The following is a 27,353-nucleotide window of genomic DNA, read 5'->3' as shown; positions in this document are numbered from 1 at the left end:
ACGGCGAGTGTCCTCGGTCTGCGAGAGATATAAAATCATACAGATTTGAAATGTGAATAAAATGTATACGGAGTACAAAAGTACGGCGCACCTCATTCCTGGAAATCACATACGGAAAGCCGTGTGGTATGGACATCTGGGTGAAACAGCTTGCGTCTTCGACAGTGGATCTGCACAAGGATTCTGTCTTAACAAAGAAAATCCCCCCGACTTCCAGATCTGGAGGAGGAAAAATGGAAGGGAAAACGACCTGGCTAGTCGAGCTGACAGATTTTCGTGTTTTATTAAATTTGGTAAACGAGATAAGGGTCCTTTAGACCTGGTTTTGGCGCTGGATTCTGGTGGCATCCCTGTAAATCCTGGAGAAGATGACGGTATGAACTCCGTACAGAGAATGTATATGTAACATAGAGTTGTGGCATTTTCGATGATATTTTGTTGTAAAGTTATTTGACAGTGGCCAGTCTCGAGGAGTGTACAGTACATCCACCTATACTCCGTTCTCTGCACACAATATCTGGTACGAAGTACGGATACGTAACTCACCTCAGATAATCCTGGGCGAAAGAGGGCTCCGGTGATCTAAGCGGGGCTCAGGCCCCAACTCTGCTCAGAGCCTTGTGTGCGTGTGTTGGAAGAGGACCAAGAGTTGACAGGATGGATGATGCGCGGTCCCCCTTTCGGAATGGGACGAAAATCGACTGATCCAAATTATTATCCTTTTTTTTTTTTTTTTTTTCCTTCTCGGAAAAGCATCGGCTCAGCATCTTGTCTGTAGAAACGCTCAGGGCTCGACAGTCAACGAGGTAAAGTATCCGGACTTTACCGGCCTCACACTATTAATCAATGTTCATGCTTGAAGGTATCCCAATGGGCCATGAGGCCCCGCGACACCATTGTCTTGCTGGACCACAATGTCAAATAGTCCGGGACAAAAAAAAGGAGAGAGATAGAGATAACAAGGTTTACGGTGGGCAGACCCAAGGTCATCGCTGGCGATATCCGATTAACGACACGCAAAAAAAAAAAAAAGAAGGGGAAACCATGCAAAATCTGTCTGTCTCTGGGGAAAATGACACCAAACCAGTCATCACATGGATTGACAGCTGTCAGCTATCAGATCGATGTGTGACATTCTTTTTCTTTTTCTTTTTTTTTTTTTTTTGGGCCTTACCAAAGGCATATTGGGCCGGAACGCTGTTCAAGAGACGTGCTTCAAGATGTCAAAGAGAGCGTGCGTGTGTAAGTGAGAGGACAGCGAGCAAACTTTCGCCGTCGATTGGCCTCGTGGTGGCTGCCCTTGGGGCTTCCCTTACGCTCCCCACTCTGTGCAGGCCCAATGATGCCATTCACACGGGTGTTTCCAGGGGTCCCCTTCCTGCTCGAATCTGCCCCATCGTCAAGAACGGATTTTTTTGTTTTTTAAAAGGAAAAAATTAAACTTAAAAAAAAAGACGCGCTTTGGAGCCACTGAGAGGCGGCGATACTACCCGATTCCACGCGAAAATAAAATCGAAAGAAAGTTCGGATGAGGCTAAAAGGTGCGATGTTCGGCTGGATGTACCCGCTGAGCGTCTTTTTTTCTTTTCTTTTTCTTTTCTTTTTCTTTTCGGCATGCTGTTGTCCAGCGTATGGATGGACGCATGCCCTGCCACGCCCATAGAGTTGACGTGACGACGACGACACTTTTCTTTTTTTTTTTTTCCCCCTTCTTCTGAGCTCACCCTTTTCTTTTTCTTTTTTCTTTTTTTGGTTTTGTTAATTTATTTTCTTTTATTATTCCTTTTTATGTCCTCTGTGCTTCGTACTCAGACTTTGTTATTCCGGCTAATTGATCCGGAAGCTGAGGAGATGAGAAGTGTACATATGTTGACACATGTATGTATTGCCCTGTACGGAGTACAAACTCTGTACATGCTTAAGTTCCGTCCAGGATCCGGTACCGGGTTTCGCTGGGAAGCAAGTCAAAATACAGTTTTCGATAGTTTGAAACCACAAGCCATCCTGTCTCTCACCTTCTTTTTGCAGTTGTCTCTCTTTTTTTCTTATTTTTTTTTTTTTAATTGCCTTTCTTATTGTTTATTTGGTCTTTTGGTCTTTTTTGAGGGAATCGGTGGCAGAAATACGTCCCATGTTTGTGGCGGGTCTATCTTCGTGAGCTGTGCATAGAAGCGTACACGCAGCCCAACGTGGAGAATAGAGTCCAATGATGGCTGATTCCGCGCCTCGTTGCTGTGGGTAGTCTCAGATAACATCACCCTCCCGTCCGGCTGCGAGAGGCCGTTGGGAATGCGGATTCTGCAACGCTACATTCGTGGACCTACATACAGTTAACTATGTGGTAGTGTGTGTATGTCGGGATCGCTGGAGGTCGCCGTCCCACCCTAGGTCTTTCTTTCTGTTTTTTCTCCCGCCCATCAACTTGTGCTATTATAGCAGCTCTCTTATCATGCCCTCCCCATATTATTCCATACTTGTTTCGGCGGTTCTGCAACCCCTCTTAGCTAAACCATAACCGGCAGCAGATCAAAACCCGGAGAACGGCGGCGCAAGCGTTCACTGGTCAGCTGTCTGACATTGACGCACGACATGGACAACCAGGAAGTTACTTTGATGAGAGAGAGTAAGAAAAGTCACACAAAAACCAAAAACATCCCAAAAAAAAAAAAAAAAAAAAAAAAAAAAAAAAAAAAAAAAAAAGAGAAAGTCGGATATAGTTCAAGCTGCTCTCCAATCTGCAGGCACTCTGTAGTGAACACGAAAGCTCATCAGCCTTGTAAAAGAAGGGGAGAGGGGGGGAGGTGTAAGAAAGAAAAGGTGGACTTGAGTCGCGGGGATTTTTGATTTGATGATTCGGCGGCGGTGAGGAACGGGAAGTGGGTTGGCGCACGCAGAGCACCACTGTGTGGATGGACACATGCGGCGCATAATTTGCGCTGTAAGACGACATTGTCGCAGAGTTGTTCGCATTGTAAATATCTGTCCCAAAAAAAATAAAAATAAAAATAAAAATAAAAAAATAAAAATAAGAGAGAGGGGAGTATAACTCAACGTAGGCTGGCTCCTGTCTCACAGCTGGCTTGCAGATGTGTCGGAAGCACAGGTGGCGGCGGGTGGGCGAGTTGGAACTTTACCCAGCAGGCCCTCTGTTAGGCTATTGATTAGCACCACCGGCGGCCTCCACTTAACGCCCACGCACCCGCCGCTACAAGGACACCCGCCTGCCACTGCCACTGCCACTTGCCAGATGCTTTCCCGCCCCAGCGCCGTCGATATTAAACCTCTCTTATGGTGATCGTCTTTCTCTTCGCCGCCCTCACTCCCCTAGCCAAACCTCTCCTCTCCTTCCTCCATCCCTCGACCCATAATCCTGAACACTAAGAGCCCTGGACGAAAAATCACGCTACTGGCCCTCCTACCCTCCCAGAGAAATGCGCCTCTTCTCGCTCGGCCTCTGCTGTCGTTCTTCTTCTTCTTCTTCTTCCTCTCCTCGCACTCTCGCCAACTGACACCAACGCTGCATCTCTCGCTTCTCTCACTCACACTCACTCACACTCACTCACACTCATCCCCGACATCCCCCCCTCCCCGCTGATAACCAATAACCCATTTCCAACCTCATCCTCTCTTACAAATCATTTCCTGACAGGTCTCATTTCTTCCTATTTCAACTATCCACTACTGTCTCTCGCTCTGATCTGTCCTGCCCCCTCTAACCCTCATCGACACCCCTCTGTCTCTTCCGGCTCCCTGTTCATCAGAAAAAAAGAGAGAGAAGAAAAAAAGATAAATAAGATAAAAAAAAAAAGGAAGCAGTCGAGATTCAGACGTCCATCTCAAGGGGTTCCTACGTCAAGCGAGTTTTCCGCCGAGTATGGCAGCTGGAACGGAAGTCTTGAACCAAAGTGCCTCTCACCCCGTTCCCACAATGCCATCTCCCACCCTCAACACAGCAACTGCCGATGCGACCACCACCACAAATAACCTCAATGATAATTCCGTCCACACCTCCTCCTCCCTCTCTCCCTCGTCGTCCTGCTCCGACGGCGAAAACGAGCGGAAGACGAGAGCCGATCGCCCTCGCCTGGCGCGTAAACCAAGTGCCTCCATCCTCGTGCCCCGTGACCACCCCGAGATTGAAATTGAGGAGGAAGAATTTCCGCCAGATGATGCTCGTGCCATGAGTCCTCGCAGGAACTCCGCCGATGTTGAGAGACTGAGCAGAGAGGCGAGAGAGACTCTCAAACAGTGAGTGCCCGACTTCGAAGCCCCATCCTGGGTCTCTCTCTCACTCATAAGGCGTGACAAGCTGTCGGCTAACTCCTATTTTCACTTCTCTCCCTGCAATCTAGACAAGCAAAGACATTACAGTCCTCCTTACAGGCTTTGGCTGAACGTATCGATGAAGTCAAATCTGATCATGATCGCCTCGAGAGCGAAAACAGGTTTCTACAGGATTACATTGGAGGGCTGACGCGCACAATGTCGGCAAGGGCTGAGTTGACCTCCACGTCCGGTCACACAAAGGGGAGAAAGCATCACAAGTAGTACGCTTTTCGCACGCTGCAACAACTGGCAGGTGGACCACCTGTCGCACCTTTTCCAAGGTCGTGTTGTTTCCTTCGTACCACACACACCAAAACTTCCGGGGGAATGAAACGGCCATGGTGATAAGAGGACTTTGAAGCCAGGGTTGACCTTTTTTCTTTTTCCTTTTTTTATTCCGTTTCTTTCTTCCCCTTTTCTGGGCCTTTTCTTTTATGACGTTATTACGCGTTATGACCTTCCGATCGCATTTAGCGAGCTCCTTTTTCAATTCTCTCTCAGCTTATACGCCACCCTAATCTCCTAATTTCATGAAGCCGTTGCGCTCGCGGATAAAAGCTTCTGTTTTTCTCCATCGGCCAGTCCTTGATGATACCCGAACGTTTCGATCGCCATCCGTTTCCGTCAGTGTATTTCTTCCAGTGGAGGCTCTGCGTTTTCGTCATTGGACCCGGTTGCCTGATGACCTTGCAATGGAAACACCATTATAGCCGGATTCACCCTATTTGAGCGAAAGATATCCAATCCGGTTCGGCATCAGCAACGATCTTCTCTCTCTATTTGTCCGACACGGAACCCTGTGTCATTCTTCGCCACTGCAGTCCCCATTCGAGTAGCAAACCAAGCAAGGACAGTCTGGGTTAATTTTTCTTCCCCCCGCCCGTCTTCTTGCCACATCCCCTTCCCCAACGACAAGGAAATTCGTGTTCCATGTGACGACGCAGCCTCCCGTCACCATCTCTCGGCGAATCACGGCGGAAAGCTTTATCTTCAGCCCACAATGATAGATGGCCATGTTTCCGCTTTCTGATCCTTGCATCCATTTCTACGTTTGTCATCGTTCCTATGCGGGAGTCGGGTGTCCTTTTTTTCCCCCTTTGTTTTCATAAGCAAACTCGGGTACGAATGTTGTCTTGCCGCGTAATTCCAATGGTATATCCCATGTGCTAAAAAAAAAAAAAATTCCATATTGGACAACTCCTTTTTTATCATATGACCGAAGGGGATTCATCATCCTTCACCCTAAAAAACTGCCAGCCGGAGGTGAAATAAGGTATGGCCTGTGTTCGGCAAATGGATTACACCGGGGTGTCTGTGTGCGTGTGAACTGGGATGGTGGCACTCTGTGCTTGGCTGTTGGGTCTCCATCCGTCTCCTCTCCTGGTTTGATTTGGCATGTTGGAAGCCAGCCAGCCGGCCAGCAAACCCCATCTTTTGTGAGTCATGTTCAGCCGCTTCGTCTGTACGCGCCCGGCTCCACTGGCCTCTGTGGATGGACCGCCAACGACATGCAGAACCTCTCGCGCTTCCACACGTGGGCTGCATTGCGTCTCTTTGTGTACCACTTGACATTTGTTTACTCTGCGCTGTGGTTTTTTTTTTTTTTTTTTTTTTTTTTTTTTTTTTTTTTTTTTTTTTTTTTTTGGTTTGCTTTCTATTTTTTGGTCTGCTTTCTATTTTTTTGGTCTACCAAGTCTTAGAGGTCCTTTTTCATGGGTAGCAAAGCCCGGTTTTGTTACTCGCCGTGTTTCGAAGCAGAGATTCGGGTCACTTTCTGGAATGAGCGGATGGAGTTGTTCCTCTTTTTTTTTCCTTCTTTTGTTTTGCCTTGTTTGGCATTTTTCCTTTTTTTTTCTTTCTGAGTTTCGATGGCCCTTTTTCACCCCCCTTCTCCCTACCCCGTTTATCTCTTCGCTTCTCACCCGGTGACAGCTGTTTGAAGATTATGATTTAGGGTTCCCCCCTTTTTCTTTTTAACCTACGTTCTACTAACAAAATTGCCATTTATCCTGCTTATATCTGTTGCAGCTTTTTTTATCTGCTTGATAACTCAGATATATTCTTATAGCCGGTTTTCTTTTGGCTTACTTTTACCGCTGTGACCTTCCTGGCTGGCTGTTTTCTTTTTGCTCTGGCTGCGAGCTTTTGATATCGATTCTCAACAAAGTGCCTATTTTTAGCCAAAGGTATCTATTAGAAAGCAAGAGCGCAATGCATTATTATTTGATTAAAAATTAAATAAAAAAAAAAAAAAAAAGGGAATTACCTGGTCCATCACTTTCAGCCCGCCGTTGTAAACGTACCTGTTTTTCTACAACCAGAGAATCCCGTCAGCTGATAGATGACATCTTTGGAGACTTCGGACCTTGGTGGTTCCTGGGAGTCACTTTTTTTTTCTTTTTTCGCTTCGCTTTTTGTTTTGTTTGGCAACTCTTCCAAAAAACCCCCGCCAGTCTTGATTGCTAGCTGGGTGGCGGCGGCGGCGAAAACGGCAAAGAGGACGAAGAGGAAAACCGTTACCGGGCCCATTCCATTCAGCCCTGATCACAGCCGCGCCGCCATATAGTATTTTCGCTCCCCTCTCCCGGCGATGATGATATCCCAACGGCTACGTCATACCCCGACGGTCGTTCAACCATGGACCGGGAGTTATTGTTGCGCTAGATACTTCCTTGGGAACAACGGACGGCGAATTGGTCCAAGCGTTGTTGTACGGAGTAAAGGAGGGAGGGGATTAACGTACGTGGATTTTTCGGTTTGATCTTGCGAAAAAGTGGGCTGTTTTGAAATTCCTCGGAGGGGGATTTGCGTGGTTTGATGAACTCTTTTCTGTTTGCTTCCCTTTTTCTTTCTTTCTTTCCTTTTTTTTTTTTTTTTTGTTTTTTTTGCTTGCTTTTGCTTTTCGGGGGGCGGGAGGCGGGATTTGTGAGCTATTGGGTTTGGGTATGGGACTACGCTACGGAGGGGATGGATAAGGGAATACGCATGGACATACGGGAGTACGGAGTAGTGTAGTTCGTGCTGCCAACGTTGATATCGGGGATAGGAGAAAACCCAAAAAAAAAAGAAAAAGCAGCGTTAAGAACTACTTCCAGCTTTGCTTGAGAGATCGAGAATGTCTTGTAGAAGAGCCGTAACTAGAACAAAATCGTGACTAAGCGGAGACTAGACTTGGGGGAGGGAGTTTTTGAGGCGGCGGGCGACGATGCAAACCCCAGATCCAACCCTCCTCTACCCCCCCAGCGGAGTACGCGCTCCGTAACCAGCACTGGAGCGAGTTGAATTGCAATCGTGCTGGGTTCTGATGTCATCCAACGGGGGGGTTGTTTTTGAAGCCATCCAATTGCCATACTTATCATAGCCAAGGAGTGACTGTGCCTGGGATGTTTCTGCAGCCCGCAGGGCTTTTTGTCCGATTTGACATCCAAACCCGCCGCACCTGTGTGCCGGCGGCAACAACAAAAACAGCCCTGGAAATCGGCCGATGACATGCAGGCAAATGGGACATATCCGCCAAACGCGGCTGTGTGATCTGATCCTGATCCCACGCAACCCCTGGCGAGGCTGAAACTTGCCTCTCTCGGCGCTGGGAATAAGTTGAAGGAAAAAAAAAAAAAAAAAAAAAGGAAAAGCCCACTGGGGGTGTGTTTTGGACTGCGTATCGCTGGGCTTGTTCAAACAGCTGCCCGTGATCTGATGACGGAGTACGGCTGGGAGTGATGTCATGGGCGGGCGGTTAGATGGCTGGTACGGAGTAGGGATTTTGCGTTTTTAATTCTCTCGCTCCTTATCGTCACTTCTCGTTTGTTCTCCTCGCCTGAGACACCCGATCGAATAACGTCCCCCTGGAGTGTCATGTGCCACTTCTGAATCCTTCTGCAAGTGGAGAGGCTTTTTTTTTTTTTTTTTTCCTTCTTCGAGGGGGAAAACTGGCGATGCTGAGTTATATTGGACCATATCATGACGTAGTTACATAGTTGGGGGGGGGGGTTTGTTTGCCTGAAGAAAACCGCGGCGAGGCTGCACAAGACATCGCTCCAGCTGACGGACAGGGGATGGGGGGGTGGTGAAAGGAGCGAGAAAGAGAGAATGAGAGGAAGAAAGGGAAAATCCCATGCACAGCGGGTCCAACGAGGCAGGGAAAAGCGGGAGAACGACATCTATCCCACTGGCCAAATACGCAAAGACACAGAATCCATTCCATGCAGCGCTTAGGATTTGCTGGTTAAAAAGATAGCCCTCAACACGCGTTCGTGCGCACACGGCATGGTCCCTGTCGCCATTAAAAGCTTGTATTATGCCTTAAAAGTGTCGCTGGCTAGGGACCAAAGCGGCTGCCCATAGCGCTGAAATGAGACCCCGTCGGATTCGGAGTAGTTAAGTTCATATTGTCTTGCTATGTAATTGATAGGCTCTCGGGTTCGATGGGCGTTCTTTCTTCTGGTCCGTTTAATTAATCGGTAGGGGGTCTGGCGTTCGAGGGTCTGTTAGTATCTACTAATCTTACGAAAATGCGGACGAAAAAGCTAACGACGGTTAATGGGGCTGTTGATGTTGGTATCACCTTTGCCAGGACTACATCCTCACGAGAGTTTATCCCCGCGATGCCTGCCCCAGGGAATAGGAATTCGAGGCGAAAGCTACTATCGCAGGTATGAGGAGTTCATTGGGTGGTAGACGCTGACTGGCGATGCAGGTAAGCATCAATATCCATTGTTCATCGAATAACTACATCCAAACACCAAAAAGAAAATCCTGGAGCAGCCAACATGGGGTAAAAGTATTACATATTCAACAAGCTTCTTTTTTGTTTTCGAGTATGAGCGTGAACTTGAGTTTCTACCACTGTTAAAAGCTAATTTTTGTCTCTTTTTGTAGACGCGTCTTAATGACAACCACCAAATATCCCGTCGGACTCCATCAGCTGCGAATAAACATCTCGAGCAAAAGACCGGGAAAAGCAAGGGAGTAAAACAGTTCAAGCAAACAAAGTGATAAACGGAACCAGTGCTCCCTGTATACCGTCCGATCTAGAAAAATCCCCTCCAACTTTACACTTTACTCGGCAGCCTTGGGCTCTTCGGCAGGGGCGCCCTCCTTGGGCTGCTCGGCGGGAGCAGGGGGTGCAGCAGCAGACTCAGGGGCCGGCTCAGCTTCAGAGGAAGTCCAGAGGGTCTTTTGATAGAAAAGAAGAGCACAAAATTAGCTTTCTTATGCGCATGAACGTCTGGGTCAAGTGTGGGCAGCTTACCAAGTTGTCTCTGAGGAGCTGCATGATGAGAGTGGAGTCCTTGTAGCTCTCCTCGCTCAAGGTGTCAAGTTCTGTAAGAAAGCGTTAGCCGGGGTTAGTTCTTAATCAAGACTCCAGAATATGAGACATAAATACGTACCAGCGATGGCGTCATCAAAAGCCTGCTTGGCGAGATGGCAAGCCTGGTCGGGAGAGTTGAGGATTTCATAGTAGAAGACGGAGAAGTTCAGGGCCAAACCCAAACGGATGGGGTGGGTTGGGGCCAAGTCAGTCTGGGCAACCTCGGTGGCATTCTTGTAGGCCTCGAGAGAGTTATCGGCAGACTTCTTGCGGCGGTCACCCAAAGCAAATTCGGCAAGATAACGGTGATAGTCACCCTTCCTGTAAGCAGTGACGTAGTTAGTCCGGGTTCAAATACCCAGGCGCATATCGTGGGCGACAGGGGGGGGGGGGGGGGGGGGGGGGGGAAACGCCTTACATCTTGTGATAGAAAACCTTGGATTCACCGCTTTGGGCAGATGGAATCAAATGCTTATCGAGAACGTCCAAGATATCTTCGCAAATCTCTGCCAACTCGGACTCAATCTTCTGGCGATATTCTTTAATGAGAGTCACTTGTGCCTCGTTTCCTTTTGACTCCTCTTTCTGCTCAATGGAAGTGACAATTCTCCAGGAAGCACGGCGGGCGCCAATGACGTTCTTGTAGGCGACAGATAGAAGATTGCGTTCCTCAACCGACAGTTCCTTATCCGCAGAAGCGACGACCTTCATATTTTGAACCATTTCTGTGGCACCATGTCAATGATTCTGGAAGAGCAGATCGCAGAGGACGCGGTGCCTGTACGGACCTTCGTAGCGCTCAGCCTGCTCGGCGAGCTTGGCGAGGTACACCGCATCTTCAATACCCATGATGAATCGAGATTACTAGGTCAGATGGAGTCAGTATATGAACGGGTTATACGCGTTTTGATGGGGGTGTTCAAGCGTGGACTGCGGCCGGTGCTGAAAGGAAGCAACTCAAGGAGGGGTAATTGAAGTAAAGGGGAAGTTCCGGGAGAAAAAAAAAAAAAAAAAAAAAAGGGAGGAAAACGCGACATTAAAAAATAAAATAAAAAATAGGTAGAATCACGAGGAACACGAAACACGCAGCAAGGATAAATGTGTAGGCGTTCAACAGAGGCTGAGGTGGTGGACGTGGTTTGATATGGGCGGGTTGCAGCGGGTGGTCGAGGGCGAAGCACCAAGGAGCAAGATGGAGCCTCGTCGCCATCGCACAGGGTGACGATGAGGTCAAATTTGGGGCAGACAAACAGAAGAGCCAGGAGGGAATGAATGCGACTCAGGCAGCAGAGGCGTTCATGGGCGGGGATTGTGCGTCAGGAACAGGGTGCAGGCAGGAGGCTTGTGAGAAAGGGTGACCCCGTTCGTGGGCAGCGCACATGTCGACAGGAAAGTGGCTTACCGAGAAAAAGAGCAAACGACTAAAGGCGAAGGCAAGCTGGGCTATGGTAAGGGAAGTGGGATCAAGAATCGCGGAATCAGCAAAGGAGACGGAGAGGGCGTTGGTTGATGATGGAGATGAAGAAGAAGAGCAATGGAAGATGGTGGAAGCAAGTGAGGTTTTGTTGGACGAGGTTGACTGGGAGTAATACGCCAAAGGGGAGGTGGAGATGTTTTGGGTGGCCGTCCGCTTTGGGCCTAGCGCCGTCTGCGTGTACAGTCAGCACCGGCCGCTTACATATGCAGCCCGTGGGCCGGCCAATCACACGCGCCGCAGGGTGGCTCGCAATGAGGTAATGCAGCCCAGCGCCCACTGCCAGGTTACGGAGCGACGCCCCTTGAACGCTCGTTAGGGTCGATGGGAGGGAGCTCGGGCAAGTTGGGGCCCTTGGGAACCACGACCCCGGGGCTTGCTGGCCCGGCCATGCGCAAGTACATTCACCTTTTGGTTGAAGTGCCAACGCTGTGGAATGCTCAAGCCCGCCCCGGTGGAACCTGAAATAAAAAAAAAAAAAGGAGTCCCGGGACGCCCTGAGATTATTGTAGTCAATCAAGAGCTTAACATTGGCTTGTTTGCCGCTTTATCTCCGGAATTGGGGGCCGTCTTTTCTCCTGCTTTGCTTCTAAGAGCGTCAAAACGTCTTATTTGGTTATAAATGCCCGGTTGACCCTACGCTCCTTTTTTGAAACCCTCTCAGTATCAAAGAGAAGCCCTTTGCAGCGTGGCTCACGATTTTGCCACATGTATCCCTCAGCTCCTCGAACGGAGTAGGAGACCGTCGGGTGCACACTATTGACACCTGGCCATAAATAGTTCGGCGGCAATAATGACCACCCACCGTATCCACTGCATTGTAATATAGTTGTACTCTGTACGAAATTACAATATAAATCTCAACTCCTTAACAGGCATCTTGTGTTGAAAATATTGATGGCTCAGCAGGGGGGGATTTACGATATTCTCCGGACTTGACACTGACACCATAACCCCTGGCAGAGCAATCTCGGACACATATCAAGCTGGTCCAAGGGCCCCAACCAGTCACTGGCTGCTGAGATTTGATGATGTCGTCGTCCCAAATGGCCCGTCACATGACGTCGGCGGCAGAGGGGGGTGAATAGCCGCTAAGCCTATCTGGGCCTAGCTCCATTCGAAAGCCACCCAGCTGGCCAACTGAGCTGCACATCAAGGCGGGAAACGTCACTCCGGCCAGAGCCACTGCGAACTGCCCATAACTGCCTGCAATCCCCCCAACCCAAGCTCGAGGTAAGGAAGAGACCTCTGCTCTCATCTCAATTGTCCTCTACGTGGCCGTACATTTGTAACTAGACCACTACCTGATCCTTCGAGCTAACAATAACCCGTTGCAATCCGAATTCACAGTTGCCACCGCCCACATAATCACAACCATCTCACCTACACCCTCTTGACATTCAAAGCCATGCTCCGCCTCTCCATCGCCAGAGCCGCTCAAGCTAGCAGACTTCCTGCTTACAGATCCTTCTCCGTTGCTGCTGCCAGAATGGGCGAAGGTGATACCGGTGCTGTCCGCCCAGGCGGCGTCCAATCTGGGTTCGTACAGAAATCATAGAGAAGCCACTGAAAAAAAATTTAAAAAAAAATAAAACGCTGACAGTATTTGCAATTCCAACAGTGACGCCTGGACCAAGAAGGAATCCGCACAGGAGAATATGTTCATCAGGCAACAGGAGATTGAAAAGTACGTTTGCTCTCAAGAAAAGAAAGATGTCCCTGGGATGTTCTCATATCCCGCGAAGCCGGCTACTAGCATCATTATAAAGGAAGTAGAGTACTAACCAGCCTCTTCACAGGCTCCGTGCCCTCAAGGAGAAGTTGAAGCAGCAGCGCAAGCACCTTGACGAGCTTGATGCCCACATGTACGTTTCTCCTCCCCACTTTCTTAGAAGCTTGCTCCCCAGTTAAAGTTTGCATTATCTTACGAAATCCACTAACCGATTGCTTTTGTCCCAAATATACAGTGACGAGCTCACCAAGCAGCAAGGCGGTGAACATCACTAAGATAGACCATGCTCCATTTTTAGCAATGAGCCTCGAAATCGAGTTGGTATAAAACCTTGGTGGCTACTTTTCATGCATCTCCACTCTTAGCCATTGATGAATATTTGTTATGGTATAAAGCGTAACGCTAAGAAGAGACAAAGAAAAATTAGTTGCTTGGATTTTCCAGGGCGATGTGTATATAGCCTATGTGCATCTTGTCTAAATACAGCCAGAAGAGATATAAATCTAGCATCCTGTTTAGTAGCGGGTTTATGATGGCCTTTGGGCGAAGGTATACTCCGTAGATCGTGGACCCATGGGGATGCCGCTGCATTCTAGCAAAAGATATTTATCTGGATATCACATGCAATCCTTTTTACTTCCTTTTGTAACTTGTTTCTTTTTTGTTGATTTGACATATCTCTAGAAACCCATATGCAGATGGTCTAGGCTCATTTTTCACCTATATCATTAAAAAAAAAAAAAAAAAAAAAAAAAATTTAATTCATAAAGCAGTTTAAAAAGAATTTCCATACCTAGTAACCACAATCTTGTTACAAACAATCCATCCATATTCCTTTGAGCACAAAATTTGGATATCAAGGAAAGAGGGGGGGGGGAAGAAGTGAAGAATGTGTGAGTGAGAGAAAGAATCCAATTGAAATTTCACCCAGAAGTTAAAAAGAAAAAAAAAAAAAGAAAAAGATTTACCGCCGGCCCATGTACGCTCGGTAAAAGTCCTCGGCAGCACTTCCACTTACGCTCCCAGGCGTTCCACTTCGATACCCACCATATTGGCTCTGGAGCCCATTGAATGAGCTGCCGGCCATCTGGGCAGTGTTTATTTTTGCACGCAGAGCTGCGGTTCCTTGGTCGATGAGCTGAAGTTGGGAGAGATGTGAATTGAGGATGCGAACGATTTGGGAGATCTACATGATGTGTTAGTATCATACGTTGATGTTATGGAAGAGATAAGGGTGGTAAAAGCTATGCTACGCACAGGTTCATCTGCCTTCGTGGTCTTGCTTAAATTTGCGGATGCAGAGTTGACCTCTTCGATCATACTGGTAAGGTCTTGACCCATGTCATTGAGACGCTCAGAGAGACGTTCGGCGAGTTTGTAGCTGTGGATAAGAAATTAGCACTGCAGCATACCTTTATTTCGCAATTAGGTAGCAACTTACGTCCTCTCACGCTCCTGATCTGGTCCCTGCAGTGTATCTCCAGCACCGACTTGCTTGGATAGCAATGCCTCAACCTCCTGCTCATATCTATCGAGCCAGGAGCTCAACTCGTCCTGCTGACCTTCAACAGCTGCCAACTGCCGTTCAACTTCCTGTGTAGCCCGGTCTGCATCGACTGTGCTTGCGTACAATTTTTGTGCTCTAGTGATGTTTTCTACCAACATGCGGTCCCAGTCCGCAACTTGTTCGGCTTGCTCTTGAAATTGCTTTTGATATTTCGCCAGATCTGTTGCCCAACGTGTGATGATTTCATCCATGGTCTTATTCTTTAGACGGGACTGTGCGGGGGGCGCAGGGCCGACTGTGGATGCGCCTAGAGTGGTAGCGCCTGCAGTGGTAGTAGCTGGAGCTGTAGTGGTGCCTGTAGTGGTAGCAGTAGTGGTTGGGGCACCAGTTGTGGGGGCAGAAGTTGCAGTTGTAGTGGCTGTAGTCGTAGCGCCGGAGGTGGTTGCAGGAGTTGTAGCGGTAGTTCCTAGTGTGGGTGCAGCCGATGTAGTTTCCGAAGGCTTAGTGAGTGAAAATAGAGAAGGGGGAGGTGCTTGTGTGATGGCTGTCTTCGACGCATCGGTTGGGGCAGAGGTTTTCGGGGTGCCGAGTGCGCCAAATAGTCCTCCGGTCGCGGGGGCCGTGGGAGTGGTAGTAGTGGTTGGTGTACCTGACGACGTAGTAGCGGATGGGAAACTAAAGGCTGGTGGTGCGGGTTTCTCCGCTGACGTTGCGGGAGTCGAGAACAAAGATCCGGTCGCCTGCGTGGTAGTGGTCGGTGTTGACGCGGGGCCAGCAAATAAATTTGGTTTCCCATCTCCTTTTACTGCTTGATTCGTCGCAGCTTGCTTATCACCACCAATGTTCCCAAAAAGCCCTCCCGAGCCGAATGCTGGAGTGGAATCACTCTTAGCGGCTCCGCCGAATAATCCTCCGCCGGCAGCGGCAGTTGGCTGTGTCGACGCTGTTGTTGTTGAAGGCGTGGCAGATTTGGCGCCAAAGAGAGTAGATGCTCCGGCGGCGCTTTGAGGAGCTTGGCCGAAGGCAGGCTGTCCGGTAGAAGTGGGAGGTGGACCGGCCGGAGTGGTCGATAGACTCCCAAACAATCCTCCACTCGCGGGAGCAGGAGTGGCGCTACCTAACATTGAAGGGGCAGAGCTCTGTTTGCCAACCTCTCCAAACAGGTTTCCACCTTGTTGCTGCCCAGACTCGGCAGGCTTGTTGGGGGTGGCTCCAAAAATAGGAGCTGACGGCTGTTTCTGATCCGCTGGTTTTAATGAGAAGGCCGGGGAGCTCGACGAGCCCTGTCCAAAGAGAGAGCTAGGTTGAGTAGTAGCAGCTCCTCCAAACATGGGTGGTTGGGCTGGCCCAGTCGTCAAAGCTGAACCAATGTGGCCAAAAATCCCACTTGCTCCAGAAGAACCGGAAGCGTTTTGGCCGAAGGGAGAAGTGCTGGGAGCGGTCGACTCGCCGCTGGTCGTCGCGGGTTTACCGAACTGGAATGGATTCGACATTGTTCTCGGGAGGCACGCGTCTGCGTAGCAGTTTGAGTAGTCTGTTGAGCAAGTGTCACCAGCGAGAGAGAGACTGTAGTTAAGCACGTACCTTCGCGCACTGGGGATGGATAAATAATGAAAACAACAGCTGGCTAGCTAAAACTGCAAAACATTCATAGCTGAAGGAGAGGCTCAGGGTGTAGAAAGAAGGCGGTTGCACGATGGTGTGATAGACTCGAGTGACTGGCTCGGCTGCGGGCACGGCGGTCTGCGCAGGTCAAGATGGTCTCTCTGGCGCTGTCGAGCTGCAGTCCAGTCCTTCGTTTGTTCAGGCGTTCTTCGAAGAGCGACGAAGTGAAGATGTAATTTTGATACGCAGCGTTACCGGTAGCGGTGCGGATTGTGGGCGGTAAGATTGCGCTGCCCTGTACTGCCCGTACCTGCGGTCTAGATCGCTCTCCGCAACGGCAGCCGCAACTTGGAAATGCCAGAAAACAGCCGTTTCGCTCCTCTTATCCTGTCCTTGGTTCTTCTTCTTGGTCTTGTTCATTCTTATTCTGTTCTCCTCTCGTCTAGGATGGCATGTTTCCCGCGTTCCACCCTCCGGTGATTTGCAGAATTTTCTGTCTGACTGTCTACCCCGTCTCCTGACCCTTTCGACGTCCATAGCTATAAACCCCCCCCCCCCCTTCTCCGTCACCGGACGGCTCTCACCACCACCGATGACAGAACCCACCACGTCCCGCCTTCCAAGTGTCCTGCTGGAACCTCCTCCAAAGGGTGTGGAGTTGGAGGACCCCGGAGCCCAGGAATCCGGTAAGTCTCCCACGGATTGGCATATCTACTGTTGCTCATTTCCTCCGTCCTTAGCTGTCGAAAGTGATGATGAACATTTCTCCGATGCATCCGAAGGCCGGAACAACACTGGACTTCCACGACTTGACATTCCTCAGCCTCAAGAGGTGAAAAGCCTTTGCGTGAACGTGCCCCTTAGCCCTGGCGGCACTCCCATACCACTCACTGTCGTCGAGAAGGTGGATCCAGACGACACAAGATACGGCGACGGACCCGGGACTCCGGCATATAAAGCTCGAAAAACGGATGCAGTTCTCGATCTGGTTTATAAAATGGGTGAATGGAACCCCGAACTATCCGATAACGCTTCACAAACCCCGTCACAGAGTCCTTCTACCTCTCCTCTTCCTGAGACAAAGCTGTCCCGTGTGGATTCTCCACCGGAAAGGATATCCTCGCCATCATCGTTTTCTGCCCATAAACAGAGGCCAAGTGATGCACTTCCCGATGTCGTGGAAGATGTGCAAGATATCGATGGTAAGCCAGCCTGTTTTTCATATCCTCCTGCCAGACTTGAGAAGGACGATTGACAAAACCAGGTTCAACCGCTTTGCCCGGAGGTAGAGCCTCTTCACAAGAACTAGACCAGAATTCTAGCCCGATAGCCGGTGGATTTGGGAATGGTCTTGCTTATGATGAAGAAGATGCACCACTTGGGGAGGACTTCGACGATTTTAAAGAGGGCGATGACGACGCGGAACACGATGACTTTGGTGATTTCGATAATGAGTTTCAGGAAGCACCTTCAGATGCTGCTATCGACATCGAGCATACAGAGGCCGGCTTTACGCCAATGGAGACCTCTCCTACGTCGGCTGTGAGTGGCCTTATTTATACTGTCCATATCTGCCCTGAATGCCTCCCGTGGTCATAAATCTTAAAGCACTGCCGCTGACATATTTAGATGCAGCCTGCTCTTTTAGACCTTAGCTCTATTGACTCGCTATCGAATCTCCTGGAAGTTACGTCGGATCACCTTGATGCTCTCTTCCCCAAATCGGCAAGCCTCTTCACACTACCTCCAGTTGACCCTATCCCCGATTCTTCCGCAATATTCAGCACAGAACGCTCCTTATCACTTTGGTCACAACTAGTCGCTCCACCACCACTCCAACCTCCAAATTGGACGAGATCCCGCATCCGTCGCCTCTTCCTTGTCTCCCTTGGTGTACCCGTTGACCTCGACGAAATCCTACCCGCATCCAAACAAAAGAAGTTAGTCCTTCCCTCAATTACAATCGACGAAACTACCCGCAACTCCCACGATGCATCCAGGCGACTACGAAGCAACCCCAAGAAATCACATGAGGGCAGTGATCGAACAGCCCGCTCATCCACATCTACCGACACTAGGCGCTCTGGATCGCGCAACCGTCCCTCGCGTCGTCGCCGTGGGCAGCCGTCGGCACCGGAATTGGATCTATCCGCCGTGCGACGATTATGTGCAACCACAGATGCCGCGCTGGACGGGTTCACGGACGAGGAGATGCAGCAGCATATTAAGATCCTCGAAGAAATGACGGTCCGGGCGAGTGGGGTGCTGGAATACTGGTTGAAGAAGAGAGATGGTCAGGTCGGCGAGAAGGAGGCGTATAACGGCGTTATCGAAAATCTGGTGAAACACGCGAGACAGGTGAGAAGTTGAGATTTGGGAGCGCAGAAATGGAGCAACGAAGATGGAGAAAGAATGCTCATCTAATCATGCGGTTCGCTCATTTCGGATTTAACATGTATAAAATCCCCTCCTAATCAAATATGAGCGGAGGAAGGCTGGATCCTTCCTTTTGATCCTTATCTTCAGCCCTTATATCGTTCGATATGTACTCTTTAATCTATACTACAGTACCATTATTTTCTGATTCCTTATTTCTGGATTTTATAGTCGTCTGGCAATAATATTTCTCATCTGAGAGTAATGTTTTATGCCCCGACTTTCGTATGTACGTCCATGCATCGCGGTGTCGCCTGTCAAGATTGCACCGAGTATCATTTCAAGCACCGCTAGGTGCCGGCTTGACTCGGGAGGACAGGCACAGAGCGCATGCGTATTGAAGAAAAGCATCATTCCAAAAGCACATGCAGCAAAGTCAGCAAAAGAAGCGCAAAACAGATTTCAAAATAGCCGAGGGCACCGGTGTCTAGCTTTTCCTGCCACAAACACGCTTATACCCATTTTTATGACGCATCCAACCCAAATGAATTAAGAAGGAATAAGGCAGAAAGGAACGTGACTCTAAGAAAAAAAAATCTTTTCACGGTGATGCGGTTTTAGAGCAAGATGAGCCCAATGCGTCTCAAACTGGGAAAACAAGATACGCAACGCTGTAGGATCTTGGGGTATCATAAGTTTGAGAACAATCATACAAGCAAATCGGATATTTAATCGATTTCGATAATCTCCGGTGCTGGCCTTTTCATTGACGTTTGGGGGTTCCTAAATTCAGGGGCGGCGATCCCAGGAATGCTGGTCTCCTTCTTGTGTGTTACCGGCGATTGCTGGTCTGATTCGGTTTTCGGAATCCAAGTACCATCCAGCTTGACCAGAATGGCCTTTACTTCATCAAGCTGATTTTTCTGAACCAGCTGAGAACGGATGTCAAGAAGGAATTCATCTATTAGCAATGACTGAGGCCGTGCATCTTTGCGGCATATTGGACACTTCCAATTTTCCGCCATACTGTGTCCAGTACCTGTAGGACGAGTGGCGAGGAAAGTGTCAAGATCGAAGCATTCCCAGTGCGAACAGAGCTTGCCACGAACAGGAATTTCAAAAATACGGGCCATAAAAGGGTCAACCAAATCAATTGCAATATAATCGTCAACAATAACAACTTCATCGTCATTGGCAATCGCATCTCGAAGCTTTCTGATGATACGGTTGAGAGCGGTGGCTTTCGGGAGAACCTCAATAGCGTTTCGTAACGAACCACGCTCCTTGGTTTCAAGGACCTCTATAGCAGCAGCGTAGGAAATCGAGGTGCATTCCTCCGGTTTGCGCAAAATTGTTAGAGCGATCTTGTTATCACCCGGTCTCAGAGAGCAGGAGATGTTAACAGGCAAATCCTTGCCATTGTGGAACTTGCGACAGACAAAGTGCTCCGTGTCATTAACATGAATGTATATCGCGTTGGGCCAGCAACAGTCCATCGACGCCCACTCTCCACCGGATACCCCCTCTGCGGCTGATTTAATCCTGACACATTTCAGCTGGTAAGAACGGGTTCCCGACGTATGAAATTCCACAGGAGAGCCTTGTTCCGGTGACGATTTTCGGACCGGAAGTCTCTGAAAATCTTCTGCGGTTAATTTTATGTTGCCGGAGAAATTAATCCTTCGACTTCCAAGGCGGAAAGGAGGAAGGGCAAAAGAGTGGACGTAGGTCAAGAGAAGTTTCGAAGGATCAGCACTTTGATTGTCGACTAACTCCCGGGTATTCACCCTCAAGTGCATCTGGTGTAGCCCGACTAAGTAAGGATGTGGATTTGATAACTCTGCTGTGATAGCTCCTTGGGGAGGAAGCAACGGTGTGGGCCTCACAGGAGGCGGGTTGGGGAAAGAGCGCGAATGCGTGGTGACGGGGACACGCTGAGGAGCTTGAACCACAATAGGCATATTCAGAGCTACCGGCATGGGAGAGCTTGATAGGACAAACTGCGGGGAGGCAGAACTAAGTCCGTGGGAATACTGTGTCACATTTGCGGGTTGGGGAACTGTCAAACTCTGGAGTGCCAGAGCTGGCTGAGCCCCTACCCTGAAACTGCCTTGCCTGATGCCGCTGATTGTACACTGGCATTGGTTCGAATGTCCATGTTGAGGCGCGATTTGGGGTACATGCTGTAGGTGCTGTTCCACCGCCACTCCAGCATTAGCCCTTATGGAGCCACTGGGTGGATGCTGGATCTGAGGTTGGGCTGGAATCGTATGCCCGGGCGCAACACGGGTTGAATGCTGTCTGGGTCCGATTGTACGCTTTTGTTGAAAGGCAGCATTGGGAATATGTTGGAACCGTACTCCATTATGCGGGTGCACAGTGTAAGAATATCGAAGGTTCTGACCTTGCGGTATTCGCATCTCGGCTTGCTGTGGAGTCTGAGGCTGGGTGGAAGGGATAGTTTGACGGTGTTGATAGGATGTTTGAGGGAACTGAGCCTGTGTAGGGGGCGCCGCACTCTGGAAGTGGACATTTGCAGGGGTTGAAGTAGTGGAAATGGACGTAAGATTCGTAGTTTCTGAAGCACCAGCTCCGGCGGGCTTCTCGAGGAGCGAGGAAGCCTTTTGATACTCGCGCACAATACCCTCGTTTTCCTTATGAGCCTGCTGCGCTGGTACAGGCTTCCCAGCCAGTGAATTGGCAAGCCGTGCATCATAATAAGCTCTGTCCTGTCTAAAAATAGTTTCAACCCTGCGCGACCATTCTGTAACACGATTTGAGCTTATGAGCTTACAGCATTTAATGAATAGCGAGTGCTGAATAAGGGTCGATGGTACTCCGAATTTGGACACAAGCTCATCAATGAGCGGAGGATATCGGCGCTGAACAATAGTATTCACAAAAGCTGACCAGCCCTTTGCCAAGAGGGGGAGGCAGTAGAAAACTGACTCTATTGATTGCATGTATGCTCGGCTGTTATGCATGAGCTCCAGGAAGGCTCTAGGAAACTTGCAGCATAAGGTCAAGAAAGGAGTAAAATATCGACCCTGTGCAAACCAGTCATCTTTAATTGATAACAATCCAGCAAGTTGATCCGGTCCAAAGCCTGGAAGACCATGAAGAAAGTCTGGGGACACAAGATGGAGGCAAAGTATTTGGTGAAGAGCAAGGAAGAAAAGGTCATGTGTGTTGCAAGCCTGTTGTAGTGTTTCCACGCGGCCACGCTCATGAGGTGTGGCTTTAGATTTCAAAAACTCTATGTTGCGAGAGATACCCTGATCGACATAACCTGTTATCAGATGGGACTCTGGTCCCGCTCGTACCGAGAAAACTGGACGGTCCTCCACAGACTGACTATGAACTGGAGGCTGATTGGCAGGCACCCGGATGCCTGATTGGGTGAATTCTGCGGGCTGGACAGGGGCTGTTGCGTTGGACGAAATGGTCTCACCGGTCCGCATGCGCTTATTCCCGTGGGATACGTGACCTAGAGATGGACTTTGGGTCGTGGCTGTAGCAGGCACGCAATTGATGAAATTATGTGGATCGTTATTGGGCGTGCTACGGTGCAAATTGGTCGAGTCTGGTCGGGGATTTGCTGACTTGTCATTGGTGACATTGGACTCCAGGAGAGAATCATTGATTGTGGCTCCAGTTCCAGGTTTATTTCGCGGAGGAGCTGGCGAAGGAGCTGTCTGGAAATCACGCGGAGTAGGAAGTCCGGAGTACTCTGGGGACCGCGACACAATCACGACCGAGGAATGCGACGCAGCCGTAGCTTCGGGACGCAACGGCATTTGAGTTGAAGAGTAAGTCGGGGGCTGTGGTTCTGTTGCGGGGACGGGTAATAACAGCTCCCCATCGGGAGGGGATCGTGGCGATAGCAGCTGGGCTAGATCAGAATTCGTTCCCTCAGCACCTTTATCGTTGGATCTTTTGGGAGATTTTGATATTACGGGACTCAGAGGAGTCTGGGAGGTGTGATTTGGAGCTGTTGCAGAAGGACCTTGCATCCAAGACCTCTGGTGGCCACCGAGGAACGTGCTGGCTGTTGCATTTGCAAGTGACATCGACACATCGGTGGACTGAGATCCCGTCGGACAGTTGCCTGGTGGACGGCGCGTAACCTTTGATCTTCTCAGCAATGATTGGTCTGACATTTTTGATCTTGGTTCGAGTGATCATGAGTTCATAGTATTGTGCAAGGGACAGTGGACACGGGTGTAGAAAACACCAGCAGCCTAGTCGTGTAATTCAGGTGGTGTTAGCGAAATCTCTTTCTTATGGAGAACAGGGCTGACCAGGGTATAAGTAGGTAGATGTGCTGGAGGGGCCAGGTAAACTCTACTTTTCAGAAAAGCGAATGTGAGGAGGCGAAGTGAAGATGGAATTCATAGCAACACGCTCAATTCACAAACTGCTTATTTACCTGATGTGGGTGCGAGAGTGAAGTGATAGCATTGAAGTTGAGCAACTTTGTGTGTTGGAGCTTTTGCTGTGCATCTCATCAAAGAAGGGGATCTTTTCTCCCCTTTTCAGAGGCACAGGTGGTCAGCAACCTGACTGCTTTGGTCTCAGGCTTTCCCCTCCCTCCTCCATTGAGGCTGGTGGGATTGCAGCACCAGGATTCATTCTGGAGCAAGCGAGCAGGCTCTCAACTGTTCCTCTCGCAATCTGATATGTCACTGCGGCGGTTGGCCTTGGCGCGTGAGCTGCCATACTAGCGGGTGGCTCAGTTATAGACAGCCGCCTTCCATTGGCCAATTCCAAATACCGCTAGCGTGGCGCCCGCAACTGTCACGCGCTAGTACCGTCCAGTGGGGTAAATTTCACCGCACTAAAATGGTCTATATTACGTAAGCTGATCTTCTGCCGCAAGTTTGTATTATATAAGCCGACCATCGAACGCCGACGTCTTGTCGTCCCACGTTGCTCTGGCTGGCGGTTCCGTTGTTTAAAAATTCGAAATTCGTGGGCCATCTGTCCCTCCTCCTCTCCCTCTGTCTCGCATCTCCCAATTGTCTCCGGACCCCTGATCTCGTCGACGTTTGCTTCTACGTTGAGCCCGTTCGAAGCTCCGACTGAGATTTGACCCGCGTGCAACTCCGCCTCCGTTCTTTGGCCTGCCCACGGACCTGAAGCGCACCCCATTTGATAAACTGTGTTGCGCAGCCTTGTGCGGTCGCTCCGTGCTTAATTGTCTCCTTTATACGTTGTGGCACTCATTTGTTGATACGCTTGGAATATATCATCTCCTCTTTCACCTCCCGGAGGGGGCCTTACATTTCGGAAACCTTGCAATTGATAGCCGGGTCGGGTTGGACTCCGCGTGTTTATATGGTCCTCTCAAGCAGCAGAAGCTTTTCGTTAGCGCGTGTTGCCGCCTAAAGAACCTTTTTGATATCACGGGAACTCTCCGAATTGTTGCATCGCTCCCTCCTCCTCCTGAATCATTATCCGCCTTCGAAATGCTGCTTTGGAAGTGAACTCTTTCCCACCCTGGTGTCCGTAAAGATATCGGTTTAAGGTTGCCTTGGCAGTTCACTTGTTCCCGTTCCAAATACCATGTCTCAGAGTGCACAACCGCCCCGTGGAGTGCAACCTGGCGATATCCTTCTAGTCGTCCGTCAGTAGAATCCGACAATTGTTTTTATTGCACCGTTTCTTGCTAACAAGCAGTGCGATGGTTAGATAACTTTGACTCCCGTGGAGCCGATGAACTCACCCTTCGACGAGGAGATAAAGTGGAACTGTTGGAGCTGGACGACGGCTTTGGTGATGGCTGGTTTCTCGGGCGGCATGTAACAAATAATGAAACTGGTCTCTTTCCCGGCGGTACGAGGCTTTTTTCCAATCATCTACTGTGCTGTGCTTTCTGACAAAGTTGATAATACAGTGTACACCACCACTGCTCCAAACATCGGTGTTAAGACCCAAAGCAAACCGGTCCCGCCGGGCGCCACGTCCACCTCAGCGACAGATGCATCTGGACAGCCGGACTACGATTCCGAGCTAGAGTCGCCTGTTTCAAATGACAATGACACCCCTCAGGTGTCAAGACATACTAGTGCAATCGAAACCAAAGCCACAACCGGAGTTGAAACGGACAGCGGGATGGATTCGCAAGCACTATCAAGAACCCCGTCGCACCCGACTTCCTCCTCAAGGACTCCGGACATTCAAAGAACGATCAGCGAGACAATTGTTACACACCTTAATGGCGAGGACAGCCCAGTGCTCAATGAAACTTTAAGCGTAATCGACGAGCACATTACGAATTTTAGTACTCCACGGCAGAGTGTTGTTGCACAAGAACCCCACCGAGGCCTCAATGATTCCAGCAGTGAATACAGCAGCCATGTGGATCACCGTCTTTCCTATATTCACGGAGCTGAAACAGATGAAGAGGAAGACAGCGGGTTCACCGAGGCAGACGTCAGGCGTTGGGGTCACGAAGAGGTTGCTGAACGCCTCCGGGAGCTTGGTGCAGACCCAAAACACTGCGAAATATTCAAGGAGCAAGAGATAACGGGAGACGTCCTACTTGAGATGGACCAAGAATTCATATACATGAAGGATTTTGATTTCGGTGTTATGGGTCGACGGCTCAAAACTTGGCACATAGTTAAGGCCTTCCAGGAAGAGGTCAAGGGTATTGGACATCCTAGACAATCGATATCCATGTACTCTGGACGCGGGGCTTCGCCGGCAGAGTACGATCGCTCTCAAAGCCGTTCCGGGACAGCGTCCTCTTTCCTGCCGCGGATCCCCAGTGTCAGTGAAGCGCATCGTCCTGTGACTAGACAGTCCAGGGGTTCTACCTTCTCAAGCTATCAGAGTCGGGCGGCGCCCTCTCCCGTCCCCCCTGCTGGTTTTAGCCGCCCAAGAACTCGTGACAGTGCGTCACGACCTTCACCGGATTTTATCAGGCAGAGTAATTACCACCGTCGGCACTCATCGACAGAGGAGGCCTCTAGGTCATCCGCCCGCACCACGAGACCTCTAACAAGTGCGTCTTCTAGAATGGCAAGCAACCCTCACGAAAAGAAATCTTCATTTGATCGGGGATGGACGATAAAAGCGGGCACGGATTCGCGACCAGGAACTGCATTGGGGACCACCACTGCTCAGGACCGAAACCAAAGCCATGTATATGGTCGCCATGCAACAAGTGAAGAGATTGCAACTGATGATTCTCCTGACCCAGACAGAGGGTACTTTTCTGGTGGTGAAATCGATGCTAGGAAATCCCGGAATGTTCTGCGAAAACGAGATTCAGAAGGTCGAAGTTTGAGTCACTCAAGACAATCCAGCGCAACCGAGGATGCCAAGGGCCGTAATAACAAGCGACACTCGAGGTTTAGCAGTGTGGATTCCTTTAGGGAGTTTGCCCCATACTTTTCAGCCTTTGGAAAACTCGGTAATACTGGAGGTTCTTCCGCAGAGGCCAATTCACGTCGGGTACTAGTTGACGATGACTCCCATTCTCCAACTGTTACCAATTTGGAGGACAGTAGTTCAGGTGGTGGGATCCTTTCTTCTTTGTCGTCATTTCATTCGAAACCCCACAATGATTCAGGCCGCTCATCTCCGATAGCTTCTCAAAGTAAGGGTATGGCCCCTAAATTTCGCCGGGCTATCGGTCTCCGTGCCATCTCGGATGCAGTGACAGGCAACGAAAAGGCTCAGCTGGGCTCGACGTCATCTTCCCCTATAAAGGACCTCCCCAAATCACCGGCCCGCACCAATTCCACCACACCATCCGGTACTTCTAAAAGCTTTGATATGGAGGGAACCGATGCCTCGTCGAAAGTTTCAGATACGGGTATAAGCTTGGCCCTTGGGCCTAAGACTCCTTCCCAGAGGACAAAAACGAAGAGAGACACAAGCGCGTATATACGTGGCTTAGAAAAGAAAACTCCGCAAGAACAGATGATAGGCTGTGATTATTATGGATGGATGAAGAAGAAGTCGTCGAATTTGATGGCTGCTTGGAAGCCACGATTGTTTATCCTTCGTGGACGCCGGCTCTCCTATTACTATTCAGAAGACGATACTGAAGAGCGAGGACTGATCGATATATCGTCTCACCGCGTTTTCCGTGCAGATAATGATACGATAACTTCTCTTCATGCAACTCTCACTGGAGCGAAGGCTTCGCCAACATCGCCAACCAACTCGAACGGTTCGCAAGTTGTACCAACTGATTCCGATCCAACTTCTGAGAGCCCCCGACCAAAGGCCAATCCAGACGATCAGCCATTTATTTTCAAACTCGTTCCACCGAAAGCCGGGCTCTCTCGTGCTGTGCAATTCACAAAGCCAGCAGTTCACTATTTCCAAGTTGACAATATTCAACAAGGACGGTTATGGATGGCGGCTCTGATGAAGGCCACCATTGAGCGAGACCTCAACCTGCCTGTGAAAACCACAAACAAACAGAAAACAGTTAGCTTGAGGCAGGCTCGCCAGATGAATCAGCGTCCGCCAGCATTAATGAACCAGAAGAGCAAACAAAACGTAAAGTCGGAATCTAAAGAAAAGAGTCCCCCATCCAATGGTGATAAAGAACTCTCGTCTGATAGCCGCAAAGATCTAGATGAGCTTAATAAAGAGGCCATTGAGACGGAAAGCTCTAATTTGCACGCCGAATCGCCTCCATCCCGTTCTTATTCAACCTAGTTTGAACTTCGATATTGTTCTATCCTGTGTGTGCGGAGCGACTCGAAATATTTGTCCTCGTATGCCGCCTGTTTAGTTCAATTTTTCTTTCTTTCTTTTCTTTTTTTTTTTTTTTAAATTCTTGTTAAATTCCGCTTTATTTCCTCGATTACTATGTGCAACCTGGCGTTGGGATACTTACCCGGCGCCATGTGAGACTGAGATATACCCGATACCTTCGAAATTTTTTTTTTTTTTTTTTTTTTTTTTTTTTTTTTTTTTAAGTTATGATGCGTGTGGCCATGGACTTGATTTTATTCAATATTTCAGAAGACAAGGAGATATTCTTGTTCTTTAAATG

The 27,353-nt window shown here is 49.4% G+C and overlaps 8 protein-coding genes across 8 annotated transcripts; 5 read left to right on the top strand and 3 right to left on the bottom strand.

Annotated features, from left to right (window-relative positions):
* Nucleotides 1-3,874: 3,874 nt before the first annotated feature.
* D8B26_003876 (uncharacterized protein) lies at nucleotides 3,875-4,548 on the top strand (the record flags this gene model as incomplete). Its single annotated transcript, XM_003071661.2, has 2 exons — nucleotides 3,875-4,248; nucleotides 4,353-4,548. 2 exons carry the CDS (start codon nucleotides 3,875-3,877, stop codon nucleotides 4,546-4,548), a joined length of 570 nt encoding a protein of 189 aa, XP_003071707.1.
* Nucleotides 4,549-9,022: 4,474 nt separating this feature from the next.
* Nucleotides 9,023-11,291, bottom strand: BMH1 (14-3-3 protein). Its single transcript, XM_003071662.2, has 6 exons — nucleotides 11,040-11,291; nucleotides 10,426-10,501; nucleotides 10,056-10,362; nucleotides 9,717-9,958; nucleotides 9,578-9,648; nucleotides 9,023-9,501 (listed from the first exon to the last, which is right to left on the bottom strand). Exons 2-6 carry the CDS (start codon nucleotides 10,484-10,486, stop codon nucleotides 9,385-9,387), a joined length of 798 nt encoding a protein of 265 aa, XP_003071708.1. The 5' UTR covers nucleotides 10,487-10,501; nucleotides 11,040-11,291; the 3' UTR covers nucleotides 9,023-9,384.
* On the top strand, nucleotides 11,017-11,576 carry D8B26_003874 (uncharacterized protein; the record flags this gene model as incomplete). The annotated part of the gene is made up of 2 exons (XM_066124295.1): nucleotides 11,017-11,191; nucleotides 11,380-11,576. 2 exons carry the CDS (start codon nucleotides 11,017-11,019, stop codon nucleotides 11,574-11,576), a joined length of 372 nt encoding a protein of 123 aa, XP_065980375.1.
* A 690-nt stretch (nucleotides 11,577-12,266) lies between these two features.
* D8B26_003873 (uncharacterized protein) lies at nucleotides 12,267-13,469 on the top strand. Its single transcript, XM_066124294.1, has 5 exons — nucleotides 12,267-12,344; nucleotides 12,462-12,650; nucleotides 12,733-12,798; nucleotides 12,911-12,976; nucleotides 13,079-13,469. The coding sequence occupies exons 2-5, from the start codon at nucleotides 12,520-12,522 to the stop codon at nucleotides 13,116-13,118; spliced, it is 303 nt and encodes a 100-aa protein (XP_065980374.1). The 5' UTR covers nucleotides 12,267-12,344; nucleotides 12,462-12,519; the 3' UTR covers nucleotides 13,119-13,469.
* A 246-nt stretch (nucleotides 13,470-13,715) lies between these two features.
* NSP1 (FG-nucleoporin nsp1) lies at nucleotides 13,716-16,146 on the bottom strand. Its single transcript, XM_003071664.2, has 4 exons — nucleotides 15,935-16,146; nucleotides 14,285-15,863; nucleotides 14,101-14,224; nucleotides 13,716-14,029 (listed from the first exon to the last, which is right to left on the bottom strand). Exons 2-4 carry the CDS (start codon nucleotides 15,841-15,843, stop codon nucleotides 13,808-13,810), a joined length of 1,905 nt encoding a protein of 634 aa, XP_003071710.2. The 5' UTR covers nucleotides 15,844-15,863; nucleotides 15,935-16,146; the 3' UTR covers nucleotides 13,716-13,807.
* A 213-nt stretch (nucleotides 16,147-16,359) lies between these two features.
* On the top strand, nucleotides 16,360-18,485 carry D8B26_003871 (uncharacterized protein). Its single transcript, XM_003071665.2, has 4 exons — nucleotides 16,360-16,641; nucleotides 16,696-17,157; nucleotides 17,220-17,497; nucleotides 17,591-18,485. Exons 1-4 carry the CDS (start codon nucleotides 16,548-16,550, stop codon nucleotides 18,323-18,325), a joined length of 1,569 nt encoding a protein of 522 aa, XP_003071711.2. The 5' UTR covers nucleotides 16,360-16,547; the 3' UTR covers nucleotides 18,326-18,485.
* Nucleotides 18,486-19,059: 574 nt separating this feature from the next.
* On the bottom strand, nucleotides 19,060-22,491 carry D8B26_003870 (uncharacterized protein; the record flags this gene model as incomplete). Its single annotated transcript, XM_003071666.2, has 1 exon — nucleotides 19,060-22,491. The coding sequence occupies one exon, from the start codon at nucleotides 22,489-22,491 to the stop codon at nucleotides 19,060-19,062; it is 3,432 nt and encodes a 1,143-aa protein (XP_003071712.2).
* A 1,405-nt stretch (nucleotides 22,492-23,896) lies between these two features.
* On the top strand, nucleotides 23,897-27,013 carry BOI2 (polar growth protein; the record flags this gene model as incomplete). Its single annotated transcript, XM_003071667.1, has 3 exons — nucleotides 23,897-23,957; nucleotides 24,023-24,166; nucleotides 24,216-27,013. The coding sequence occupies 3 exons, from the start codon at nucleotides 23,897-23,899 to the stop codon at nucleotides 27,011-27,013; spliced, it is 3,003 nt and encodes a 1,000-aa protein (XP_003071713.1).
* Between the last annotated feature and the right edge of the window lie 340 nt (nucleotides 27,014-27,353).

This window comes from Coccidioides posadasii, chromosome 2, assembly GCF_018416015.2.
Source record: "Coccidioides posadasii str. Silveira chromosome 2, complete sequence".
NCBI classification, from domain to species: domain Eukaryota; kingdom Fungi; phylum Ascomycota; class Eurotiomycetes; order Onygenales; family Onygenaceae; genus Coccidioides; species Coccidioides posadasii.
The sequence above is the reverse complement of the archived record's forward strand: the minus strand, read 5'-3'. Positions and strand labels throughout refer to the sequence as shown.

Bases quoted from the DNA above. Each gene is read 5' to 3' on its own strand.
- BMH1 (XM_003071662.2), bottom strand. From the start codon at position 10,486: ATGGGTATTGAAGATGCGGTGTACCTCGCCAAGCTCGCCGAGCAGGCT. The intron at 10,363-10,425 runs GTCCGTACAGGC...ATGGTGCCACAG, and splicing joins GCAGGCTGAGCGCTACGAAG to AAATGGTTCAAAATATGAAG. The intron at 9,649-9,716 runs GTACGTATTTAT...GCTTTCTTACAG, and splicing joins TTTTGATGACGCCATCGCTG to AACTTGACACCTTGAGCGAG.
- D8B26_003873 (XM_066124294.1), top strand. From the start codon at position 12,520: ATGCTCCGCCTCTCCATCGCCAGAGCCGCTCAAGCTAGCAGACTTCCT. The intron at 12,651-12,732 runs GTTCGTACAGAA...CAATTCCAACAG, and splicing joins CCAGGCGGCGTCCAATCTGG to TGACGCCTGGACCAAGAAGG. The intron at 12,977-13,078 runs GTACGTTTCTCC...CCAAATATACAG, and splicing joins GACGAGCTTGATGCCCACAT to TGACGAGCTCACCAAGCAGC.
- NSP1 (XM_003071664.2), bottom strand. From the start codon at position 15,843: ATGTCGAATCCATTCCAGTTCGGTAAACCCGCGACGACCAGCGGCGAG. The intron at 14,225-14,284 runs GTAAGTTGCTAC...TCTTATCCACAG, and splicing joins GATCAGGAGCGTGAGAGGAC to CTACAAACTCGCCGAACGTC. The intron at 14,030-14,100 runs GTGCGTAGCATA...CACATCATGTAG, and splicing joins CCACGAAGGCAGATGAACCT to ATCTCCCAAATCGTTCGCAT.
- D8B26_003871 (XM_003071665.2), top strand. From the start codon at position 16,548: ATGACAGAACCCACCACGTCCCGCCTTCCAAGTGTCCTGCTGGAACCT. The intron at 16,642-16,695 runs GTAAGTCTCCCA...CTCCGTCCTTAG, and splicing joins CCCCGGAGCCCAGGAATCCG to CTGTCGAAAGTGATGATGAA. The intron at 17,498-17,590 runs GTGAGTGGCCTT...ATTTAGATGCAG, and splicing joins AGACCTCTCCTACGTCGGCT to CCTGCTCTTTTAGACCTTAG.